This window comes from Dermacentor silvarum, chromosome 3 (assembly GCF_013339745.2).
Source record: "Dermacentor silvarum isolate Dsil-2018 chromosome 3, BIME_Dsil_1.4, whole genome shotgun sequence".
NCBI classification, from domain to species: domain Eukaryota; kingdom Metazoa; phylum Arthropoda; class Arachnida; order Ixodida; family Ixodidae; genus Dermacentor; species Dermacentor silvarum.
The window spans coordinates 61,410,966-61,433,434 of NC_051156.1; the positions used below are offsets into that span (position 1 = coordinate 61,410,966).

Consider the following 22,469-nt stretch of genomic DNA (forward strand, 5'->3'; position numbering starts at 1 on the left):
CAGAAATCCTGAAAGACATCGAGTTTGCACGAGATTAGTTCCGTGCCATGACGTACGGTTAGTACGTGAGTAAGTCGCCAGAAAAATGTTGCACCCATACCTTAAATCTGTTCTAACATCTTTCTAATATCTTTCAACGCTTAAATGCAACGCTTAAAGAAGAGATCAAACAGCTTAGGGCAGAAAAACACGAAGCTACAGCAACACAAAAAAAAAAAATGTCGCAGTTTCGCCCGAACGGCAAAGCATCGATTGCGATAGCAAATTAGTAGAGAGCTATTCGGAGTAGGGATAGTAGATTTATGGGGTGCATAAACTTGGACACATGGCTTACTAACTGAAATAACAATCGTGGTGTCAGCGCGCACAAGCAAACAAGAATAGATCACACTGAATGACCGCAGACAACGACTGTCGAAACGCTGGCAGCAAGCGCAGCCAGCCGCTGCACGGGCGAAGAATCGTGCGGTCTATCGCTTCAACGGAAATTGAGCGGCGAATGCACACCGCATAGAAAGTTCAGAGCCGTGTGGAGATAAGAGACAGTGCGGGCGACCGGCACGCCAGGCAAAGGGCAAGAAGTTCTTGGCAGAGGAGAAGCTGCACCCCCCCTCCCCCCCTCTTCCCGTTTCTTGCTTACGCGTGGGAGATTGAGTGGCAAGATACGCCTTGGTGCCGGAGCACAGCGCTGCCCCGCCTCCCTCCCTGCCATACCCCCTCGGCTTTTCGCGCGACGATCGCGTTTGCTTTCCACCGTGCGTTCGCTCTCCGTGATAGCGTGCGTCCTCCGCTCGCGCCGCAGCGACGATTTTATCGCCTTGGAATCTATACGGAACCTCACGGCGACGGCGACGACGACGGCGACGACGACGGCAGAAATCCGGTTGAAGTGTCCATATAATTGCTATCGCAATAAAAAGAATAGCAACGTACCCTCCGCCAGTAGGACGCCGACGCCTAGTCGAGCTCCAACACCTGTTCCTGTACAAGCGAACGGGGAAGCACCACCACACAAAAGGAAGGCGCAAGAAATGGTTGAGGAAAAGAGCGACTTTACAATGAGCGAGGTTATGGGAACGTTTAAGAAATGTTTGATGGGATACAGCAACAAATCGCAAACATGTATGCAGAGATTAAACAACGATTCGATGGATTAGAGAATAGAGTAGCGGCACTAGAAAGCATACCAAAGGATATTCGGCCGACAGGCTTGGGACCCGTTAAAAGCAAACCGTATAGCAGACCGACTGCGGTGGAAAATAGCAAGGCCACCAGGGAAGATCAATAAATCAACATGGCACCGCGTAACCAATACGCGATTTGGCAATGGAACTGCCGCGGGTATCGTCGCAAGCGAGGAAACCTGCAGCAGTTCATAACAAGCAAGAAGCCGCCACATGTCATCCCCTGCAGGAGACCGGGGGGGGGGGGATGGCAAAATTATCGCGTTATAAATCTTAAAGTGCTTCCGGCCAGAAGGCAACCGTCACGACGCTGGTACACAGAAACCTCTTGGCTGTCCAGCACGATACTGGAATGCGAGGCATAGACCACGTCCTTATAAAGAAGCGGGAAGTCTATTTATTCTGAACATATACAGTCCACCCCGGCAAAAGCCGAAATTCGGTCCACTCTTCCGCAAAACGTTGAGCGTAGCCGACAAACAGGCGCTAGTCGTCGTCGGCGATTTTAACGCGCCACACGCTGCTTGGGGATACAGCTTAGGGAACAGTAAGGGCCGAAGCCTATGGGCAGACGCTCAGCACGAAAGACTAACGCTCATAACTGATCCTCAAGCACCCAGCAGAATAGGAAACAGTGTAAGCAACGACACGACACCAGATCTCACGTTTACAAAAAACTTAGTAGATTCTCGATGGAAAAACATGCAGGAAAACTTGGGTAGTGACCATTACATCGTCGTCACAACGGTACAAGCAGGCGCAAAGAAAAAAGAGGGGTAGAGAACTGAAACTTGTAGAATGGACTCTTTCCGCAAAATCCGAAAGGAAGATGCGGAAGAGAATATAACGGACATCGACAAATGGGCAGCGAAATGCAACAAAGTGTTGAACGGCTACTAAAACTGTCCAAAAGAGGCAGGGATAGAGGAGATGATAGAAGATTATTGCATATGTGGGAAGAGAAAGGTAGTGTGCTGAAATAGGTGAAAAGGCGCAACATAATCGGAAATTAAGGAAGAGAATTGCGGAATTGGACAAGGAAAATCGAAGTTTATGCGAATAGGTTAACCCAACAAAATTGGGAAGCCACGTGCAATTCGATGGAGAGGCAAATAGGTATGTCCAAGACCTGGAATATTCTACGATGCCACGATGCCTCTTGGATGCCGAGAGTACAAAAACTGTACAAAGACATGATTTACAGAAGTTTGCACACAGCTACGCACGTAAAGAAGAAGAGCTCTTTGAGAGCTCCAAAGATGTACGTTGGAGATGCGAATAGAGAACGACTCCCGGATTACAGCGGCAATGAGAATCCTGATCTCGATGCCCCCATTACGGAGGCAGAAGTCAGATATGAACTTACCAGACTGAACCCGAAATCTGCACCAGGGGCTGATGGGATAACCAACAAAATGCTCAGAAACCTCGACGATGAATCCATCCGAGGTCTCACAGACTACATGAATAAGTGTTGGGAGCAAGGTGACATTCCAAGTCAATGGAAAGCATCCCAAATAATCTTTATACCGAAGCCTGGAAAGAAACTACAATTCTCAAACTTAAGGCTCATATCGCTAACATCCTGCGTCGGTAAACACATGGAACATGTGGTTCTCACACCCCTCACGAGATACATGGATGATGGAGGGACCTTACCCACATAGCATGGTTGAATTTTGACCAACGTTATCGACGCAGGATATTATGCTCCAACTGAAAGCATCACATTATAGATGCGGGCGCCGAAAACTCTAGACACCAAGGCGATACTAGGGCTCGATCTAACAAAGGCATTTGACACTGTCACGCACAAGGCAGTACTACAATATCTCCAAGAGCTGATGTAGGACGTATAACATACGCGTACATCAAGACTTCTTGACGGATCGTACGGCAAAGATTACAATTGGGGGAACCAAATCGGAGGAGATCAACTAGTAATAGGGTACTCCGCAGGGTCGGTCCTATCCCCCTTTCTATTGAACGTGGCAATGATTGGTACTCCTGCGAGACTCGAAAAAATAGGACTCGGACACAGCCTATACCGGGACGACATTACCCTCTGGGTGGCGGCTGGAAGCGATGGGCATATGGAAGAGATTTTCTAAACAGCAGTAAACACGGTCGAAGACTACATCAGAGACAGGGACTGCGATGTTCCTCCCATAAATCAGAACTTCTGCTCTATAGACCCACATGCAGAGGTCGAAAAAGCATTAAGGAAAGGCTGGACGTTGTGGTCACAGTAGAAGGCACCAGGATACGATAATGGAGAGCCTAAGAATACTGGACTCCGCATATCCGAAAACGGTCATAATGGAGAAACCATTAGACTACTGGATAATAGTGTTCACCAAACAATTAGACTAATAAAGCGGATATCCAACAGGAACTATGGCATGAAAGCAGCACAATCTTATTCGATTAATATAAACATTCGTAATCAGTCGTATTGTATATAGGGTCCCTTACCTTAAGCTCTACGCTGCGGAGAAAGCCAAGATAGAATGTATCTTTGGAAGGGCGTATAAGCAAGCTTTGGGACTTCCAGCAAATACGTCAAACGACAGGTTTGCTAGCACTCGGCGTGTCCAACACATTAGACGAACTTATTGAGGCCCAGAGAGTGGCGCAGTATGAAATACTTACGCACAGTTTGACGAGCAGACACATCTTGGACGACATCGGAATATCCTACGAAGCATAGCAACTGATTGCGGGGAGACATCCCAAGGAAAATAAGGGAACATCTCTCAATACTCCCAATCCCCAGAAACACGCACCCGAGTTTCACGAAGATAGAAGAATCGAAGAGCGAGAGCTCTCCACAAAAGGTTCAGTAGTGCTAGGGAGGTGGTCTATGTGGACGCGGTGGATACACAAATAGAATATGTTGATAGTTGCTACCAGTCTAGAGGGTGACTCCAGAGTTAGTGGCACTGCAAAAACAGGAAAGGCTGAGGTGGCGGAGGAGGCTGCTTTAGCACTGGCAATAGCCTCCACGGAGGCCAACAACATAGCGACTCCAAGACCGCCGTCAAGAACTATGCTAAAGGAAGAATCTCGCCGGAAGCGCTAAGAATTTAGCCAACTTTCGTGCAGATCGAGATGTTTACATTATATGGGCGCCCGCACACTCCTCCCTTCCCGGGAACGAAATAGCGCACAACCTGGCTCGAGAACGGACGGACCGAGCAGGCGACACGCAAATACTGGGAACGGAGAGAGACCGGATGACCGGCTTTACCGAGATCACCAAACACTATAAATTGGGCAGGGCCCGTTTCCCCCCGGCACACTCCTCGCTAAGTAGACGGCAAGCGACATCATGGCGCTTGTTGCAAACAGAAACATATCCAAACCCGGTGGCCTACCATCGTTACTATCCAGAACTTTACAGTGATAGATGCAGATTCTGTCAAGAAAGGGCGGATTTACAACATACGGTTTGGGCTTGTACTGGGACAACCCGCACAGAATAAAACGCACAAGACCAGAGAGCAGTGGGAGACCGCGCTGCTCAGCTCTGCACCGGAAGACCAACTTAAGGCAATCCAGCAGGCCGAAGATGCCGCCAGAGCCGAAGGGCTGGAGGTCGTCATCTAGGTCTAGGTCTCACAAATCTGCTACACAAATAAAGTTTATTCCTCCTCCTTCTCCTCCTCCTTCCATACCTTAAAGAGCATATCACATCTGATTATTAAAGCAAGCATGTTGAGAAACTACAGAGAAGGCATAAGGATGTAATAAACAAAGATCGTGCACCTGACGAGTCCTGCAAGATGATTTGCCAGTTGTAATATCAGGAGGGCAACCGACAGCAGCTTCACCAATGGCCGGGAAATGCGTATAGGAACTTCGTCCTCTGGCATATGAACAGCATCGCCGTCATCGTTCAGCGCTGCTCCTCGAGCAGCGGGAGCTCACTGTGGAGTCACCATTCAAAGTCATCCGACATGACGGTCGCTTTGTACATCATGGTAGTGTTCGCAACTATTACAGGTCAAACGGATGCCACACTGTCGTAAACGAAACATAGAAGCGTTCTTCAAAGTAAACACACTGTGAAACATCAGTAATAATGACGGCAAAATACTTTGATATCTCTATTCCAAGCATTCGATCGTTAAGGTGACGACAGAGATGCTGAAGCTGTGGCGCTGGCATCGCGTAGCCGAGCGCCGGCCGGCCGGGCTCCAGGGTTTTATCACGATACTACGGGTGTACTCCATAGAATTTCCTACTGAAATTACAAGAGGGAACTATGGCTCTGTGATCATTGAACTACCATAGAAATGATGATTGGCACATAGATTTCTCTGATCTTCGTGCTTGTGGCTTCGGACGTTCTTGTGGCTTTGTTTACTCTATTTACCTGCCTTTATTGCCGTGAATGTCGAAGCAATGGTACATTTCAAAGCGCAGAAGGCAATCAGACCCCACGCACATGCATAAGTATTACAGTGAACTGCTGCATCTATAACTCAATATTTTCTGACAAATGAGCAGTTACTAATGTCAGGAAGCTGTTGGAAGGTAGAAGGAACAATTTTAGGTGAATTGACGTACTAAACATTATTCCCGTGCTCGCTGAACCACCACGCTTGCAGCTTCTCTAGACACTATATGACACCAGAATTCCTTCAAGCAATTTTTGTAGGAAACTACGGCGTACTGCACACGATAACCAACAAAAGCGCGTGTTTATACGGCAATTAGGTTTCTTGCTCTTCTTGTTGGTAAATCATCTCCCGCTTGTTCACGTCTATAGCAACGTCTTCTCGCTTGTCAAATTTGATGAAACTTTAGCTTGTCAAAATTGATGAAGAGATGGCCGTCAAAGTATATCCACAGTGAGAGATTGTGGAGCTCGCTAATTGTAAAATTTCGTCTAAAAATGTTCTGCGGAAGAGTGAAAATGTTCAAGCTAACCCCGATGAGTATATATACTTTCGATCATAACCTATCAACAAGCATCGGTAGACTGTCTTTTTTGAGCATTATCCTAATAGATTGAAGGTGTTAGCTTTATTATATGACTGTAATACAGGATTCCATAAAGTTGCTAAAACATTGCGCAAATATTTCAGCGGACGTAAATTATAGCCGTTAGATTTACTCTGTATTATAAATTGAACGTATTGCCTCCCAGTCTGTAATGCTGTTTGAATGAAGAGGTGCAAGCCCGCCTGATATAATAATTGGAAGCTTGGCTTACAAAACTTCTTGCTCATGAGCGAATAGGTATAAAGATCTGTGGGATAAGCCTCTACCTTGTAAGCTTCTAGAATATTGTATTGTGCAGCCCTCATTCTTTGAGAGAGCCATATCATATGGTGAACGTCACTGTAGATATGCTGCGGCAGAACCCTTTCGACCCGGGATTTGGTGACAAGATATTTATTTTCATTAAGTAAAAGGCATAGTTCAGCACCAGTACAGATGGAGAAAATAGACCTTTTTTTCGTTAGAAAACGGGCGAACTTGCTCGTCAGACTTTCATGACTGAAACTACTTTCTAATATAGCAATGATGTTTACCTAACAGTGTAATAGCACAAGGTCTCGACATGCTCGTAGAAAGTTATTAACCCTTATTTTTTCCCGGATAGGTGATTTTGGCGCAGCTTTTTACCCAGGGCCGCTACTGCATGCTCTTAGGTGATTTAGAAACACATAATTTACCTGTTGCTGGGAACGTGACAAAAGAGAAATGCGTGCCCACCTTTGATTTGTCCCTGTTGGCAATAATAGATTTGGCTCTTGTCGTAAACAGCGTAGTCGAATATGTGCCATTCTCAGTCTTCAGGGGATCCGTGTTGTCCCAGAAGTCAAGGCCCTGAAGGCCATCCTGGAGCATCAAGGATCAAACACAAACAAGTCCAGGAACATTATACCTTTCCCCACAAATGTCAAAATTTGTACTGTCAAGTACTGTGGCTACAAAAAAGTCACAGTTTCGCCCGAAAGGCGAAGCATCTATGGCGACAGCAAATTAGCGGACATATATACGAAGTAAGGATAGTAGTTTTCTTGGTCGTATAAACTTGTAAACATAGGCATACTAACTCAATGAACAAGCATGGTGGGACGCATGCACAAGCAAACATGAACACATTTCACTCGATGACCGCGGAAACGCGTTGTCAAAGTGCTGGAATCTGAAAGCGCGGCCGCGACCGAATTGACCTTCGCGCTGCGTCTCGCATCAACGCGAACTAAGCTGCGAAAACAGCGCACAGCGAACAGTGCCCCTGACGCAGATGGCTTTGCAGATACAGCGGCCCGCCCGGGCCGCAAGGCTCCAGGGGGAGGATTCTGACGGAGGAAGGGGGGGGGGGAGGGGGTTATACACCGGGCGGCCCCGACGGCCGCGCGCGCCCGCGCGGGCCGATGTATCTTGAAAGCTAACTTCGTCGGGGACACAGCCTGCCGCGCGCTTTGTTTTCACGGCAGCCCGGATTAACTCGTATAACCATATCCCATCATTACTCAGCCGAGCTTGTTCCGACTCACATTCACAAAGATTCTACTCAGTAGAGCTTGCTCTGACTCAAATTCCCCAAAATCATACTTAGCCGAGCTTGCTCTAACTCATAGTCATCAAAATTGTACTCAGCGGAGCTTGCTTTGGCTCATACTCACCAAAATTATACACACCATAGCTTGCTCTGACTCTTATTCACAAAGATTCTACTCAGCCGAGCTTGCTCTGACTCATGTTCTCAAAGATTCTATTCAGCCTAGCTTGCTTTGACTCATATTCACAAAGATTATACTAAGCCGAGCTTGCTCTGACTCATAATCACAAAGGTTCTACTCAGCCGAGCTTGCTCTGACACGTACTCTCAAAGATTCTACTCAGCCAAGCTTGCTCTGACACATATTCACCAAAATATACTCAGCTCAGCTTGCTCTGACTCATATTCACCAAAATTATACTCACATGAGCTTGCTCTGACTCATATTAATCAAAATTATACTCAGCTGAGCTTGCTCTGACTCAAATTTACAAAGATTCTACTCAGCCTCATGGTTAGGTCCAAGTCTTAGTGAGCCGACGTTTGAGTGAGTTCACCGAGCTATGTATACATTACATTATATGACCTGTGTGGTGCATAAGCAAACATTCTATATGAGTACGTGTTGTATCGGATGAAATAAGGACAACTGTACACATTGCACTTAGTTTTATAGAATTTAATTGACCATTCCGTGAAAGCTTCGCGTCATGTCGATTCCAGCAAGTGCATTGGATCTGCATCATATTTTTTGCCAATGCTGCTGGCTATCTTGGTCATTACTGGGTGATCACATTTTGTACATTTCAACACAAACTTGAATAAATGAATGCGGTGCAATGTAATAATAAAAAGATGCTCGCATCACTGCAAGTACAACAATCAGAACATGATACAAACACGCGCACGTAACATGCACACAAATGCTAAATATATGAACAGACAGCATCAGTTGGCCGCCGCCTATTGCAAAAAAATAAAAAAAATAAGCACAAGCCAACGTTGTTATGGGACCACGCATAATTATTCCCCTTGCCAGGTACATGGGCTATAGGAGAAACACACGTGGAACCCAGCAATTACCTCGAGGTAGCAGCTATGGACGCTGCTACATTCGCAGCTGGCCACTGAGCCACTCAAGTGTGTTCAGTCTTTGCTTGTATTTCGGTAAACCTTTTATTGCCTACATCTGGATTCTCAGACTTGCAAAGGTAAAAAGCTTTATTCCATTCTTGTTCATGAAGAAAGCTCATGCAAAAGCTTAGAGATATTGTCAGTGCCCCTCACTTTCCCTCAGAACATTCGTAGTATGTTACTGAGATTCAAGCAGCTTTTCAACAGCAAGAAAGGGAATCGGCTTCCCCTGTTTTCAGCATTGGGTTAATGCAGCAAATGCAGGGAGGCATGAAGTTTTGCTAATACAATCGGTTCGGGAATACCAGATTAGATTGTACCTTGACGATTTCCTTGCACTTTCTTATCTAGTTTGAAATGGCTGCTATTGGCATGCTCTATCATTGGTGTAATACCGGTTAAGTGCATGACTAGCTTAACAGATTGGGATGCTGGTTTCATTTCCAGGAAAAGAGCCATAGCACCTGCTCCAGTTGCACATCTTTTTGATTATCTGGGGTTTTCAGCCTCACTTTTAAGATAATGTGCTGTAGTAGGTAAAAGCACACGAATACTATTAGCGGGTAGTTTCGATAGCTTCTTACTTTACACTTGCCACTATGAATACAAAATTTTAGCGTTAGATTTTGTTATTAAACAAACAAACGTACTCCTAACAAGGTATTTAATGTTAGCCGTGCGGCTACGCGGCTGCGCTACGTACTGCAGCATACTAACTTAAGCTTCTTGATACAGATTCACAGCACAATAACAGCGCGAGAAACAGGACGAGAAAGTAGACGACTCCCATGTCTGCCAGAATGCTACGATACTACGTACACAAGTGCCTGCAGCTCCTAAAAATTGGGGTGTCGGGTTTCACGTCTTTCGATTTATTCAGAGAGGACTTGTATACATAATTACAGCACACGCTCCGCACCGGACGAACCAGGCTGGCGCTAAGATTAAAGCTTACAACACAAATTCAGTTCAGTAATTACACAGATCATTTGCGGCTTCCTTCAGGGGTAGACGTGGCCTTTTGGATTGGTGCATGCTGCTAAGTATGGTGCAAGAATATTACTAGGAGCAGGGACCACTTATGCGAAATTACAGGCAATATACACACATCCTTTCTTCAGAAGCTGACGTTAAGCCGGGTAGCGCGAGGGTCTGTGCGTTGACATGACGACTTCGCTGCAGCCGATTTCCGAATACTGCGTATGTGATGACCACAGCAATATGGGCTTGTTAATAGGTCCTCTTATAATTTGTTGTATCGCAGGAAGAACGACACGGACAGAATAGACATACGAGACAGCGAACAGCGCTGAATGACCAGCTGCGAACAGCTGTTTACGTCCGCCATGTCTCCTCGCTATAAACTTCATAAAGCGCTGCTTCGCACTCTAAAACAAATTAAGCTTTGAAGCCTTTTTAAATCACAAAACATGCGTATTAAATTTGAAAAATTATGCCAGGTATGCCACAAGTTTCGCAGCAATTACCCTAGGCCGCGCACCAGCTGCATTGTTGAAATCGCAGTCATGTGAAAAGAACCCTCTAAAAATCGCATTGCGACGCGTGCGACGGCATCGATTTTCGTCGCTCCAGTCGTAGCATGTCAAACAGCCTTTAGACGTTATACGGAACCTCACGGCGACGGCGATGGCAACGACGACGGCGACGACAAAAATGTGCCTGTAATGTCCATATTATTGCTGTCGCAATAAAAGAACACCGCTATCTGCCGAACGGGACGAAACAATTAGGAGCCCTCAGTCACAGCATTGTTACAGTTGTTATAGACACGATAAACAATAATAGTAATAAGACAGCACGGGGTCTGTGGGATCCTTCTTGTAACATGTTTGTCAAGTAGCTCTGTCGTCTTTTTTGTAATTGTGAACCAACGAGCTCGTCAGTCAATCCTTGGAGCACTAACTGCGTTAGGCACGTTGTTATCTCTCTTTTGCCACAGACGAACAGAATCATGTGCTTGCGGTCGCTTGTGGGATAAGTTCCACACTGACCTGGTGGATTAATTGTGAAAAAGCCAGAAAATTTTAGGGTTCTTTTGTAGCACACTTGTTGGTTACGAGTGAACGCAATGATCGGGACAGTCCTTAAAAAGCGCATCACGTTTTACCAAGTGACCTTGGTTAGAAACTTATTCTCGAGTAATATAGACTCTAATGAGCGTTTAGCAAAGTACAGCTCCCTTTCTGCGAACGTGACACTGCACGACAATGAAAATTTCTCGATGATTCCTGGACAGCCGTCTACAACATGGTGGGCTTTCGTCCGTCCCTGTCATCTCAGGACGTCATGAAACTCATTAAACACCAGATCATCGATAGGGACACCAGAGACGTCAGGGGTATCCTAGCACTGAATCTTAGGAGCGTCTCCCCCCACGTCATCACTTGTTTCCCGGCCCACATGGGACCTCAGGTCTCCACCGTCGTTCCCAACGCCAACGAGCTGGCCCACGCCCGCGCGCGCGAACTCATCCACCGCGCCGGGGAAACGCCGCACGAGGGCGCGGACGCGGGGTTCCAGCGCCAACCTTTCCCTTTCCCCACGAACCACTTACAAGGACTCGCTCCACACGTTTAACGAGATTTAAAAGCGCTATCAGCTCGGCAGGAGGGTCTATCCCCCGCCCCACGCCAAGCTCTCCAGGCCTCAGTCTTCCACCCTTCGCATGCTGCAGACCGGGTCATATCCCAGTCTAGCCAGGGTCAGTACGTACGCGGACTCGTTCGAGCCCGATTGCCCGGATTGCGGCGATCCCTTCTGCACTTTAGAACACATCCTCTGGCGATGTCCCTCGTTACGGGACCACGATAATCTCACCACGGAATCTCACCACGGAGAAGTGGGTGGAGGCGCTCAAGAGCTCCGACCTCACCGCTCAGCTACGGGCTGTCCAGAGGGCCCACGACGCGGCGGTCAGGCACGGCCTGCCCGTCCCCACGTGGGAGCGGCCCGCGGTGGCTCCTCCCCCGTAAGGGGTTCTCGGAGTCGCTCCTCAGGACCTAAAATAAAGTTCACTGCCTGCCTGCCTTCTTGCGGCAAGGAACTGATCGAGGCACTCACACTCGTGAGCATTCGAGCAGACATACAGGACACTTCGTTAAAAAATATTCACTCTATAATCGTACAGGCTTGCTATAGAGCGCAGTGATACCTTCAGTCGAGAGGTGGCGCTGTCATCCACTTTTTACAGCGAAGCTGTCTATGGCTAGGCCATGGCGTCCGCATGGAAAAACTATCATCATCAGCAATGGCTCGAGCGTCGTCATCTTCCACAGCTGTCTCCGTCACCGCTCTCCATTCCAGCGTAGAATTTCACTTCTCTTCTGTCGTCGTAATGGGGAGGCCGCGTTTACGGGGGTATGGGCCATTCATTGTCTTACGTGACGGACATGTTTAATAGAGGTTATACGCGAATATGTGTGCGTGTTTATCGTCACGATGAATACCGATCAGGACAATAAAGATGTTCTTACCTTTGTGCAAAGTGAGGAAACAAGCACAGCGCATACGAAGCTACCAGCAGTCAGCGCGCTTTGTCCACATCGCAGATCGCTTTGAAGATGAGGTCCGCTGTCGCCGCGCACATTCCCGCTTCTGTTCACGACGGTGTTCTTCGCGAGCGCGCTGTTCTTCCGCAGTCTTCACCACACGCGGTCTACCCATAGCATGGGCGGAAGGGAACTGATAAGGTTACGTGGTTTGCCTATAAAGCCGGTGACGTCAAATCGCAATCCATACTAAACAGCGTCTATTCCGGGTTTACTTGTTTTATTACGATATGTTTTTTACATCACAATATGTTTTGACACTTCTCGCGATTACACGCAGCTGGGGCATACCCGGGGATTCTCTTTTATCACCGTATTTATTACCTGGATCGGCTGGTCGTGAGCTCTGGGGTGGCCGCCATCTTTATTGCCTACGCGCACAAACCGCCACAACCTAGCGTATAACAGCTCCGCTGTAAAAATTCTTGAGCCATTCTACTTTGTGAAGGTGGATGACCAGCGAGGCTGTTTAGCGCACGACACAGAGGTGACACATAATTTTAAACAAAGGTACGAACATATTTATTGTCCTGATCGGTGGTCATCGTGACCATAGGTATGCACATACATTCGCGTATCACCTCAGTTATTAAATCTTTCCGTCACGTAAGACAATGAATGGCTCATAACCCTTAAGTAATGGCTCATACCCTCGTAAACGTGGCAACCACATTACGAAGACAGAAGAGAAGTAAAATTCTACGCTGGAATGATCAGCGGCAACGGAGCCAGCTGTGGAAGAAGAGGACGGCGCTCGAGCCATTGCTGATGATGATAGTTATTCCGCGCGGATGCCATAGCTTAGCCATAGACAGCTCCGCTGTAAAAAGGACGGGTTGTTCAGAAGTCCGCACTTCCGGACGACTGCATCATATGTTTAGGTAATGTATAGTTTTCACTATGCTATTAGACAGTTCTCAAGTAAATTCTTTTCTGCATCTTTGCTTTTCGAATTCGTACTCACCGTGGGGAAAATAACATAGCTTCACAACTACTTTGAGGGAAGATTTGGCGACCAAAAGCTCGAACCGTTACAAATAGTTAAGCGTGGTGTTTATCGGGTTGCACCGATTTGACGACTTCCACCCCGGCCTCGGCTCTTTTGCTTTTATCCGATGGTGTTTTACCGCTTTCTCGGTTACAAGGGGAATTACAGGTAAACTGTCAGTGCAGTAGAGTTCGAAGCTTAGCATGAACCACATAAACAGACTCACCCATTTCAGCACATGAGTGTAATAATCTGTGGGACCGACGTGCATTCCGAGGAAGCTGTTGAAGCCACGGTAGGTTGGAGTGTAGTTGAAGCTGAAGTATCCCAGGTGCCACTGGAATTAGATCAATAAGACCGCTATTTCAGCACTCCAGTCGGCAACCAGAGTGTCGAATGATAGGCTGAATTGAGGATAGAAGCAGATACATTTTATCAGATTGTCCCCAGCTTTATGAGATTGTCCATGTGGTCTGGAGGAATCATATATGCTTAGAGCCCCGTTCACAGCGCGACCGGCAGTCTTACACGTGGGATATGAGCAGCGTCAGCCCCCCATAAAGCAGGAATGCTCATGAAGCGCAGGCGAGCCGGCTCTTGTTAAGAACGCACCGTCTATATATAGCGGCGCGGGGGCAGTGTTTGGCCAGAGTCACTCCGGGACCATGACCGCTAAAAGCTGTGAACGAGGAACGGGGTTTTTCTTTTTCCTTGTTAACGAGGCGTAAGCTCGTCCTACCATTGCTTCCTGTACGTTCCTTCTGCAACTGTTTTCGTTACTGTTTCTTTCCCACTCACTTTTTGCACTGTCGGCGCACCATTGACGTAACCATTTGCCTAGTTTTGTGCAATGCCGCTTTGTTGTGAAATGTACACGCGACTTCTGCAAACGCTTCGGTTCGCTATAATAAAAGCGGTCTTTTTTATGCAACTTCTATTCCTCTCCATCTGGTCGGGAGCTCTCGGACCCTTTCTCTCGGGGCAGTGCCCTCAATGTAAACGGTGCACCAAGATTTGTACATGTGTGCGTGAGCTCGTTCAGCCATATGCATGGCTCATCGAAAAATGCCGTAAAATACAAGGAATAAAGAGCCAAATGAGCCTGTTACTACGCGCAAAACACACATTTCCACTACCTCGTTTCTCCTACAGAAGCGCAACAAAACGATACGATGAACCTTATCAGGGAAGCTAAAAGTTACAGTATACCTTTCCCACGATGTGTGGCTCGTAGCCCAACTCCTTGAAATATTCGGGCATGATCTTGATGTCGAGAGGTAGGCCCCCGAGTTGTCGTGGCAGCAGGGGGGTCTCCTGGAAACCTGAGCAGCAAAAGGTTGAGATGTATTTTTAAGCCGGTCACCAAAGCTACTTTTCTGACCTTGAACACGAAGCTTTTTGCAAAAAAATTTATAACGTTGCAGTTATTATTCAGGTGATTGGCTGAACCTTCAAAGCCTCAAATATTTTCCCGCTATACTATGTCAAACGGGTTACCATTCTATATTTAATTTATGGCTTTGCATTTTCCCACGTTCCGCGAAAGAAATTGAAACTTTGCAATTTTACCGGCTTTTGCCGGTGCCGAAACCACCCGAACTATTGACATATTTGAAATATTGGTTATTTTGGCAGTCACATCACTTCGTTGTCTTGCCATACACAACATTTTAACTACTTGATCATGCAATGTGCCTTTGAAAAAAAATGTTGATTGATGGCCTTCCGGCTCAGCTGGGCAAGAATAAATGTTCGCCAAAATGCTAGAGAATTTTTGGGAAAGAAAATAAATGGGGTGAATGGGTCTAGAACATCACCAAGCGCGAGGAAATTTTTCAACTATATCCGTGACGGTTGAAAAAAAATTTGCGTAGTTTGCACTGGAGGCGCAATGCTAAAGAGACAGCGGAGATGATGGGCAATTAGCTGGTCCTGGCTTTTGGGCTATAGGCTAAGCACTACCAAGTCATCCCCAGCATTTCCCGTAATTTATTGATTATTGATCGATTATTGATTAGCTATTGATTGGCTATCGATGGCTCACTAAGTTTAAGTAGTCCAAACCATGCTTAGCTGGACTTAGCCAGGCTCAGCTTCGCTGGTTCACAGGGGTATGTGCCATTGCGCTTGGACCCTTTCTGCACTACCACCAGGATCGGATCGCCAGGATTTTCTGTTTACGCGTCACGGACTTACGGCTGGCCGAAACAGCTCCGCTGTTAAAAACGCTGGTCGATTTGGCGTGGAACTACCCGTGTGTCAGAAACAGGAGGAGAGAGTTCCATCGCAGATGTTCAGGGAGAGAAGTTCGCATAAAACGCCTAATGCGGGTGCTATTCGTCCGTTGATGGAGCGAAGCGCGTGGTTGCTGGGTCGCACACTTCTCTCGTATGCCTTTGTTCCGTACTACTTTTCAAAGGCGAACTTCACGGAACATAGAGTGGGGGAGAGCTCTTCACGAGTACTCTACCCTCGCTTCATGTGTGCTAGATTCGTCCTTACACCGATGCTGCTCCTGCAGTGTCTGCGCACATATCTAATAAAAAGCGAGAAAATCAAAATAAATATCCACCCATTCCACAAGGGCTTGCCATGTGAAACGCTGCTTGCAATCTCTTTTCATGACATGCATCTGAACATCGATGCTACCCTACAGGATGACGCATACTTTCTTGATTATGAAAAACATTTGATAAAGTCTCCCACCACCCACTGATTTTGAAGCTCTCACGGCTTAAGTTGCAGTCGGATATCTTCCAATTAGGTTAAATAGTTGCACAGTGATTGTTGTGAATGTCAGCCTCTCAGAGAACGCTAAGTTTCATAAAACGTCATCTCTTCCACTCGCCGAAACACGGAAAACTACTTGCCCACAAACCAGTCATGCTGTCTATGCATCTGCAGTCTGGATCCCACATCAACGTTATCTCATCGACACACTTGAACCAGTACAAAACTGATTAAAAACTGAAACTTAGTCAGTCTGCCTACTCCCCCGTCCCCCCCCCCCCCCCCCTTCCTCAGCGTTACACCACCGAAGTTAGAATCCGGCTTGCCATCTCCCCTACTTTCTCGTCGACGCATCGCTAGTACTTGCCTGTACCGTAAGTACGTACTTCATCAAACAGCGTATACATGACACCCGCATCACGCAAAATCTCACCCAATCAGCCATTAGCCTCAAATTTCCCGCGCACATGCATGCACATCGACATCTCCTGCCTCATACTTTGACGAGCGGCGACAAACGGACGGCCTTCCTCTTGATATTGTTGTCTTCGGCTGTCCGTCTCGATTTTTGCAAAGAGTCTCAAACCGTTAGGAGCCCAGCTGTCGATACACCTGTTTTATTTTACGTCAATTTTGTTTTATTCCACCCATTATGTTATATCGCCGGAAAGAGTGCTTAAAAAATAAACCAAACTTCAAATAGTATTCAATGAATAGCAGGAAAATAAGATATACGCCTAAATGGAGACTAAAGAGAAACTGATTTCTTCTGTATTAGTAAACTACTCTTCTACGATATAAAAAAACCCACTCTTACCACGATATCACACATGGTAAGAAAGAAGCGCAATAACAAAAGGCACGTGGCGACGCCTCCTTGAAGTGGCCGCACTAGCTAGCTGTTACGTCATGGATTTTGACAGCGTCTTCTAGGGCCTAGTCACTTCTGTAGTGGTAAAGATAGACTACATAATGTACTAAAGGAACCAAAGATTGAACGTGGTGAGTTTCGGGAATGTTACTAAGGCAACGCGGCCTAAATACGAGAAAATACTTTGAAATCTGTGACGTCACAGTGACGTACCAACGTTGGGAATTCAGCACGAAGTGCAAAAACTGAAACTTTGACCTTCATTTTCTCTTTTAATAATGAGCCTATTACTTCGAAATTAACGACAACAGAGTTTTCAACGAAAGCTTTATCCGTCTAAACTGATTCAGTGTATGGTATTATCGTCCCTTGAAGGAAGTGCTACCTGTTGAAAAGAAGACACACTGAATATACCTTTTCCTTGTCATATATAAGAACGTGAATTTTTTTCGGGGAAAGTGGGTGTCTTACGCGTGAAAACCGTGCGCTAGTGATTATTCTTGCAGGCCTGCCTTCTAAATCCCGTGGTCAAGCGGGCGGACGCCAACCTATGTGTATGCAGTAGCGGCCACTCAGGAGCGCTCCCCTGGAAGGCGAGCAGGTCGGCTGCACATAGTAGTTGTTGAGAACCACTCCCGTGCTGGCAAGTGCGTCGATGTTGGGCGTGGGGATCTGTGGGGAGCCGTGGAAGCTGACGTCGCCCCATCCCTGCATGAGGTGAAAACGATGCGAGGAGTTTGAGGAGACGCATATAGTTTTTGGCTTAACCTAAACGAACGTGTGTGTGCGTGTGTGTGTGAGAGAGAGAGAACACGCACGGAAAGAACAGCAGAGTAGAGCGCTCGGTTACCTGGAACAGATGCGTTCTTAAAGTGAGCACAAAAAGACACGACCACGATGAGAATTTTGCGAGATAGGGAACATAATTAATAAAATTCTGGCGTTTTGCGTGGCAAAACCACGATCTGATTATGAGGCACGCCATAGTGGAGGGCTCCGGATGAAATTTGACCACCTGTGGTTCCTTAACGGTGCACCAAATGCCCGGTAAACGGGCGTTATTGCAGTTCGCCCTCATCGAAATGTGGCCGCCGCGGCCGGGATTCGATCCCGCGACCTCGTGCTTAGCAGCGCAACGCCATAGCCGCTAAGCCACCACGGCGGGTCCCGAGATAGGGCACAATGCCGCACAGGGCCTTGACCGAAAGTTTATTATGAATTCATATTACTTGAATGAATTCGTGTTACTTAAGTAACACACGATAATTAAAGGGAAACCAACCTGCCTGTGCATTTCTTTAGGTCACATCACATAATAAATCAACTAGCAGACGTGCTTCACGATCAAGTAAAGAGCCTGACAGTTCAGATATACACTTATCATGTTGACTTTCTAAGAAAAAGCCTCGACAAGTTGAAGTACCATTTCAATCCTTGTGCTTAGCAGTAACTGTAAGAAAGTCTGCATTGGGCAGAGTGGCATAAGCATCAATGAGGGCCTACTCAGCAGAGAAAAATTGACAGTCACTTTAGTAACCTTACGCGACCAGAACGTGGAAGCATTATGACTTCTTTAATTAATTGGTTACATCCATAATACGTGACGTCATACATTGTCACCTGTCCTCTACCTTAATCCATCTTGCTCTAATTTGTACCAACCTTAATTCACTTTATTCCGCCTTAATCAATCTTGCTTTAATTTGTGCAAACCCTAACCCACTTCAATTCCCTTTAATCGACATTAATGCACTTTAATCCACGTTCATTCACTTTACTTCTCCTTAATTCACTTTACTACACCTTCATTCACCTTTCTATAATTTGTTTCAGCTTGAATTCCAGCTTGAAGACGCTGATGACGGCACTGATGATTATTTTTGGCACTGCTCGTTGCCTACAACGCCGGCTTTTTCTGCCTCATCGGTCATATACTGCTCTCGCATTAATAAATAAGAGGGAACGACTTCTGGCATCTGCCCACATGCGGTTGCAAGCCTTACTTTAATCAAACAAAATTGTCACTAAGCAGAAGGATGAAAAGACTCGGGAACTTTTAAAGCGGAGTTTTCTTTTTGCCGTGTCTACTGCTAAAGTCAGTGTAACTAGCTTTTAAGCATAACTTACACATTTCTTCTTCGCGTACGTGCAGGTGGAGGTGCGAAATTTCGAACATTTGGTTTTAAATAAAGGAAGTCAAAATTTCGCCCATTTGCTTTAACAAAAAATACAACAGAAGGAGCGGTACGGAATTATAATTGAAACAATCGTGAAATCAAACCGCTCGGGGCCCCGCCTACGCTCTGTGACGGAGGTGAAACGTGAGAAGCCCAGCGGCCTGAGAGCATCCGTGCGTGACGTGCGCACATGGCCCGAACCATCGAGCGTCGCGAACAAGAGAGCCTCTCCAGGTGGGGTATGCAGGAAACCCCGTGTATGGAAAAGTTCGGGATCTCCACGAGCTCTGGCGACGCCCTCAGATGAATGAGCTAATGGTATCAAGGCTTAAAATTTAACCCTTGGCATGCCACCGGTTTCATTGGCTTATCTAGATTCACTGTTGGGTTATCATCACTGGGGCGTTACATCCTGGGCGTTCGAAGGAGAACGAATCACGTGTTCAAACCGTCGGTGCCTTCTTTCATTTGTTTATCGTTCCACTCGGTGCATTACCTGTTCAAGCAAGGTCAAAAGAAAAATTTAATCTTTTAAAGTATTCAAAAGAAAATAAATGGTCGGCGTGAGAATGCGCCACGTTGTTACTGTTCGCATTTGAGGGTGGATAGCCAGATAATGTCCTAAAGGGTATAGACACGACCGTGATGCCCCCCCCCCCCCCCCCAAAAAAAAAAAGGCGTGGCGAGCGGCTTGCGCCAAGTGTACAGGTAGAGAGAGTGCTAGTCACGGTATTGCGATATTGCGTCGATAACAAAAATTGAAAGTCACTTAAGTATCCTTACGTGATTTGAATGCGAAATCATTATACGTTCTCTACCTAATTGGTTACGTCCACGTACGATACGGGACGTCATACACTGTCATGTGTCCTTCACAACTTTACCTTACTCCACCTTAATCGTCCTTGCTCTAATCTGTAACAACCTTAATCCACTTTCATCCACCTAAATTAACCTTGCTTGAATTTGTACCAGCCTTAATCCAGCTGAATCCATCTTGCTTTAAATTATACAAATCTTAATCCACCTTACTCCACTTTAATTCACCGTCATTCCATTTACTTTCCCTTAATTCACTTCACTCCATCTTAAGTCACCTTACTCTAACTTGTTCTAACTTTCATTATGTATTACTATTGACGTCATCCCGTCACCGATAATGATGATTTTTGGTACCACTCGCTTACTACAACGCCAACTTTTCTACCTCAGGGGACATATAATGCTTTCGCATTAAAAAGCGGCGCTATAGCGCGTAACATTGCCTTGTCTTTGTTCGAAACGAGTAAGCGGCGTGCGCAGGGTGCTTTCGGTTGACATACGTGGCTCTACCGTTTGTTGCCATACCGTTAAAACGTTGAACGCAAGCACCTTTGCGGGACCTTACCGTACGCGTCCCTTCAAGACATTTACTCCCGGGCACTCAAATGAACAGCAGACCCTAAAAGACGGGGCACCGTAGGGTGCATCGTGCCAATCGTATCCAAGCCAAGACAACCCATTAGCGGCAATCCTGTTGCTAAGCGAACGCGTCTCGCTAGGCTTACGGGCGCCGGAACGCGCTATGCGCTCATAACTAACGTTTCAAGTGAATTTAGAGGAAACAAAGCTCATTTCAATAGTTACTGACAATCACCGAGAGTGAGGGCGTAACTATCTCCCGATTTCACGCTGAAGCGGGAGCCATGGGTGCCACGATGTCCGACTACGCTATTTATTAGTGTGCGTAAAGATTGCGAACGTTAAACTCGCCCATTACCATAGTGTACGTAAACAACAGAAAGCTAATAACGTTCGGAGCATGCACAGTGAGAACAATGCTATTTATTTAAGTACGTAATGCGATTACGTTTGGTTGCAAACGCTATAAGAAAACTCTATTTTGTTGTCTACTCCTTTTGCACTTTTCGCGCTCTTTGTCTCTCATTTTGCCATCGAGCAAATTCAGGCGAGCGAGAAACTCCGGGCATCCTGCAGAGCACCGCAAAACAGCGCCCGAGTTAAACCATTCACTAACATGGTTAAAGCTGGCGAAAACAGATGACCAGATGAACAGATCTGCAAAAATAATCTTAACTCCTCGCAGAACATATTGGCGTCGGTGTCATGAACGGAATCGACCGCTGCGCTGCCACTGGTGCAGTCCTGCACCCGCGCTGTAATGCGCCAGCTGCTCTGTCGCAACCCGCGGACCACCGAGGTGGTGTCACTGTTTTGACCCATTCCACCGTAAGTGACAAGTCTGGATGGAGCCATCCGAAGCACCCCTGGTATCATGGAATGCGGTCGTCATTGCGCAGAGGCCGAGTAGAACATTTAAGAGGCACCAACGAACAATGTCTAGTTTATAGACTGGTAAATTGCGAAAACTTCCTTGTCATTGATTTAGTGAACATGTTGGTAAATCCGACTTTCTGTAATTCCTTAACAGCATGTAATGCAGGCGGAATGCACTTGTCGAGGAGAAGCCCACGCAGTAATAGTTGTAGCGCGGCCTTGCTGTCTGAAAAGAGAACTAAAGGCTGAGGCTGATAGCAATTCAGTTTCTGCAAAGCTGCTGCAATGGCAACGCTTGCACATACCGCAGAAGACACGACGCGGTCAATTCCTACAGCCCGTGTGGCATTGAGGGTCGGTATCACGTATGCAGCTACGCTGGCTCTGTTCTCTTTGTCAAAAAAGCCGTCGGTGTAAAACTGCAGATGTCTGTCGTACATTCTGTCGATATGTTCTACCACTAAAGATTATGCCTCTGCTACAGCTGTAAGTCAGTTGGTGCGAATATGCGGAATGCGTGTTTTAGTGGGTACCTTCCCATATCGGCGTAGCAGGCAACGAGGCCCTTGACATTCTGGCGCGCAAAGCGCGGCAATTCAAGCCCACGAAGAAGGCTCTCCAGGATGCAAGAAAGAGACATCAAGAAGGGCATCTTAAGCAACTTACATTCGCTGAGGTCTCCACCGCGTAAACCTTGTGTGATTAAAGGACTAAACAGAATACCGCTCTCCTTTATCGCATCCGCACAGGGTCAGCGCAAACTCCAGCTTGGCGGTGCACGACAGGACTTCCTCCATCATCGTCGAGTGTGCATTGTCAAGCTCTTGATGACAGTGAACATCATATACTAAAGTGTCCTGAATTTGACTCGGAACGTAAAAAAATACATGGACTCCAAGACCGCCGTCAAGAACTATGCCAAAGGAAGAATCTCGCCGGAAGCGCTAAGAAATTTAGCCAACATTCGTGAAGATCGAGATGTTTACATTATATAAATGCATGCACCCGCACACTCC

The 22,469-nt window shown here is 46.6% G+C and overlaps 1 protein-coding gene across 1 annotated transcript; it reads right to left on the minus strand.

The window, feature by feature from the left end:
- Positions 1–957: 957 nt before the first annotated feature.
- Positions 958–21,893, minus strand: LOC119444418 (arylsulfatase B). Its single transcript, XM_037708820.1, has 6 exons — positions 21,759–21,893; positions 17,548–17,707; positions 14,608–14,720; positions 13,625–13,735; positions 6,912–7,037; positions 958–981 (listed from the first exon to the last, which is right to left on the minus strand). The coding sequence occupies exons 1-6, from the start codon at positions 21,891–21,893 to the stop codon at positions 958–960; spliced, it is 669 nt and encodes a 222-aa protein (XP_037564748.1).
- Between the last annotated feature and the right edge of the window lie 576 nt (positions 21,894–22,469).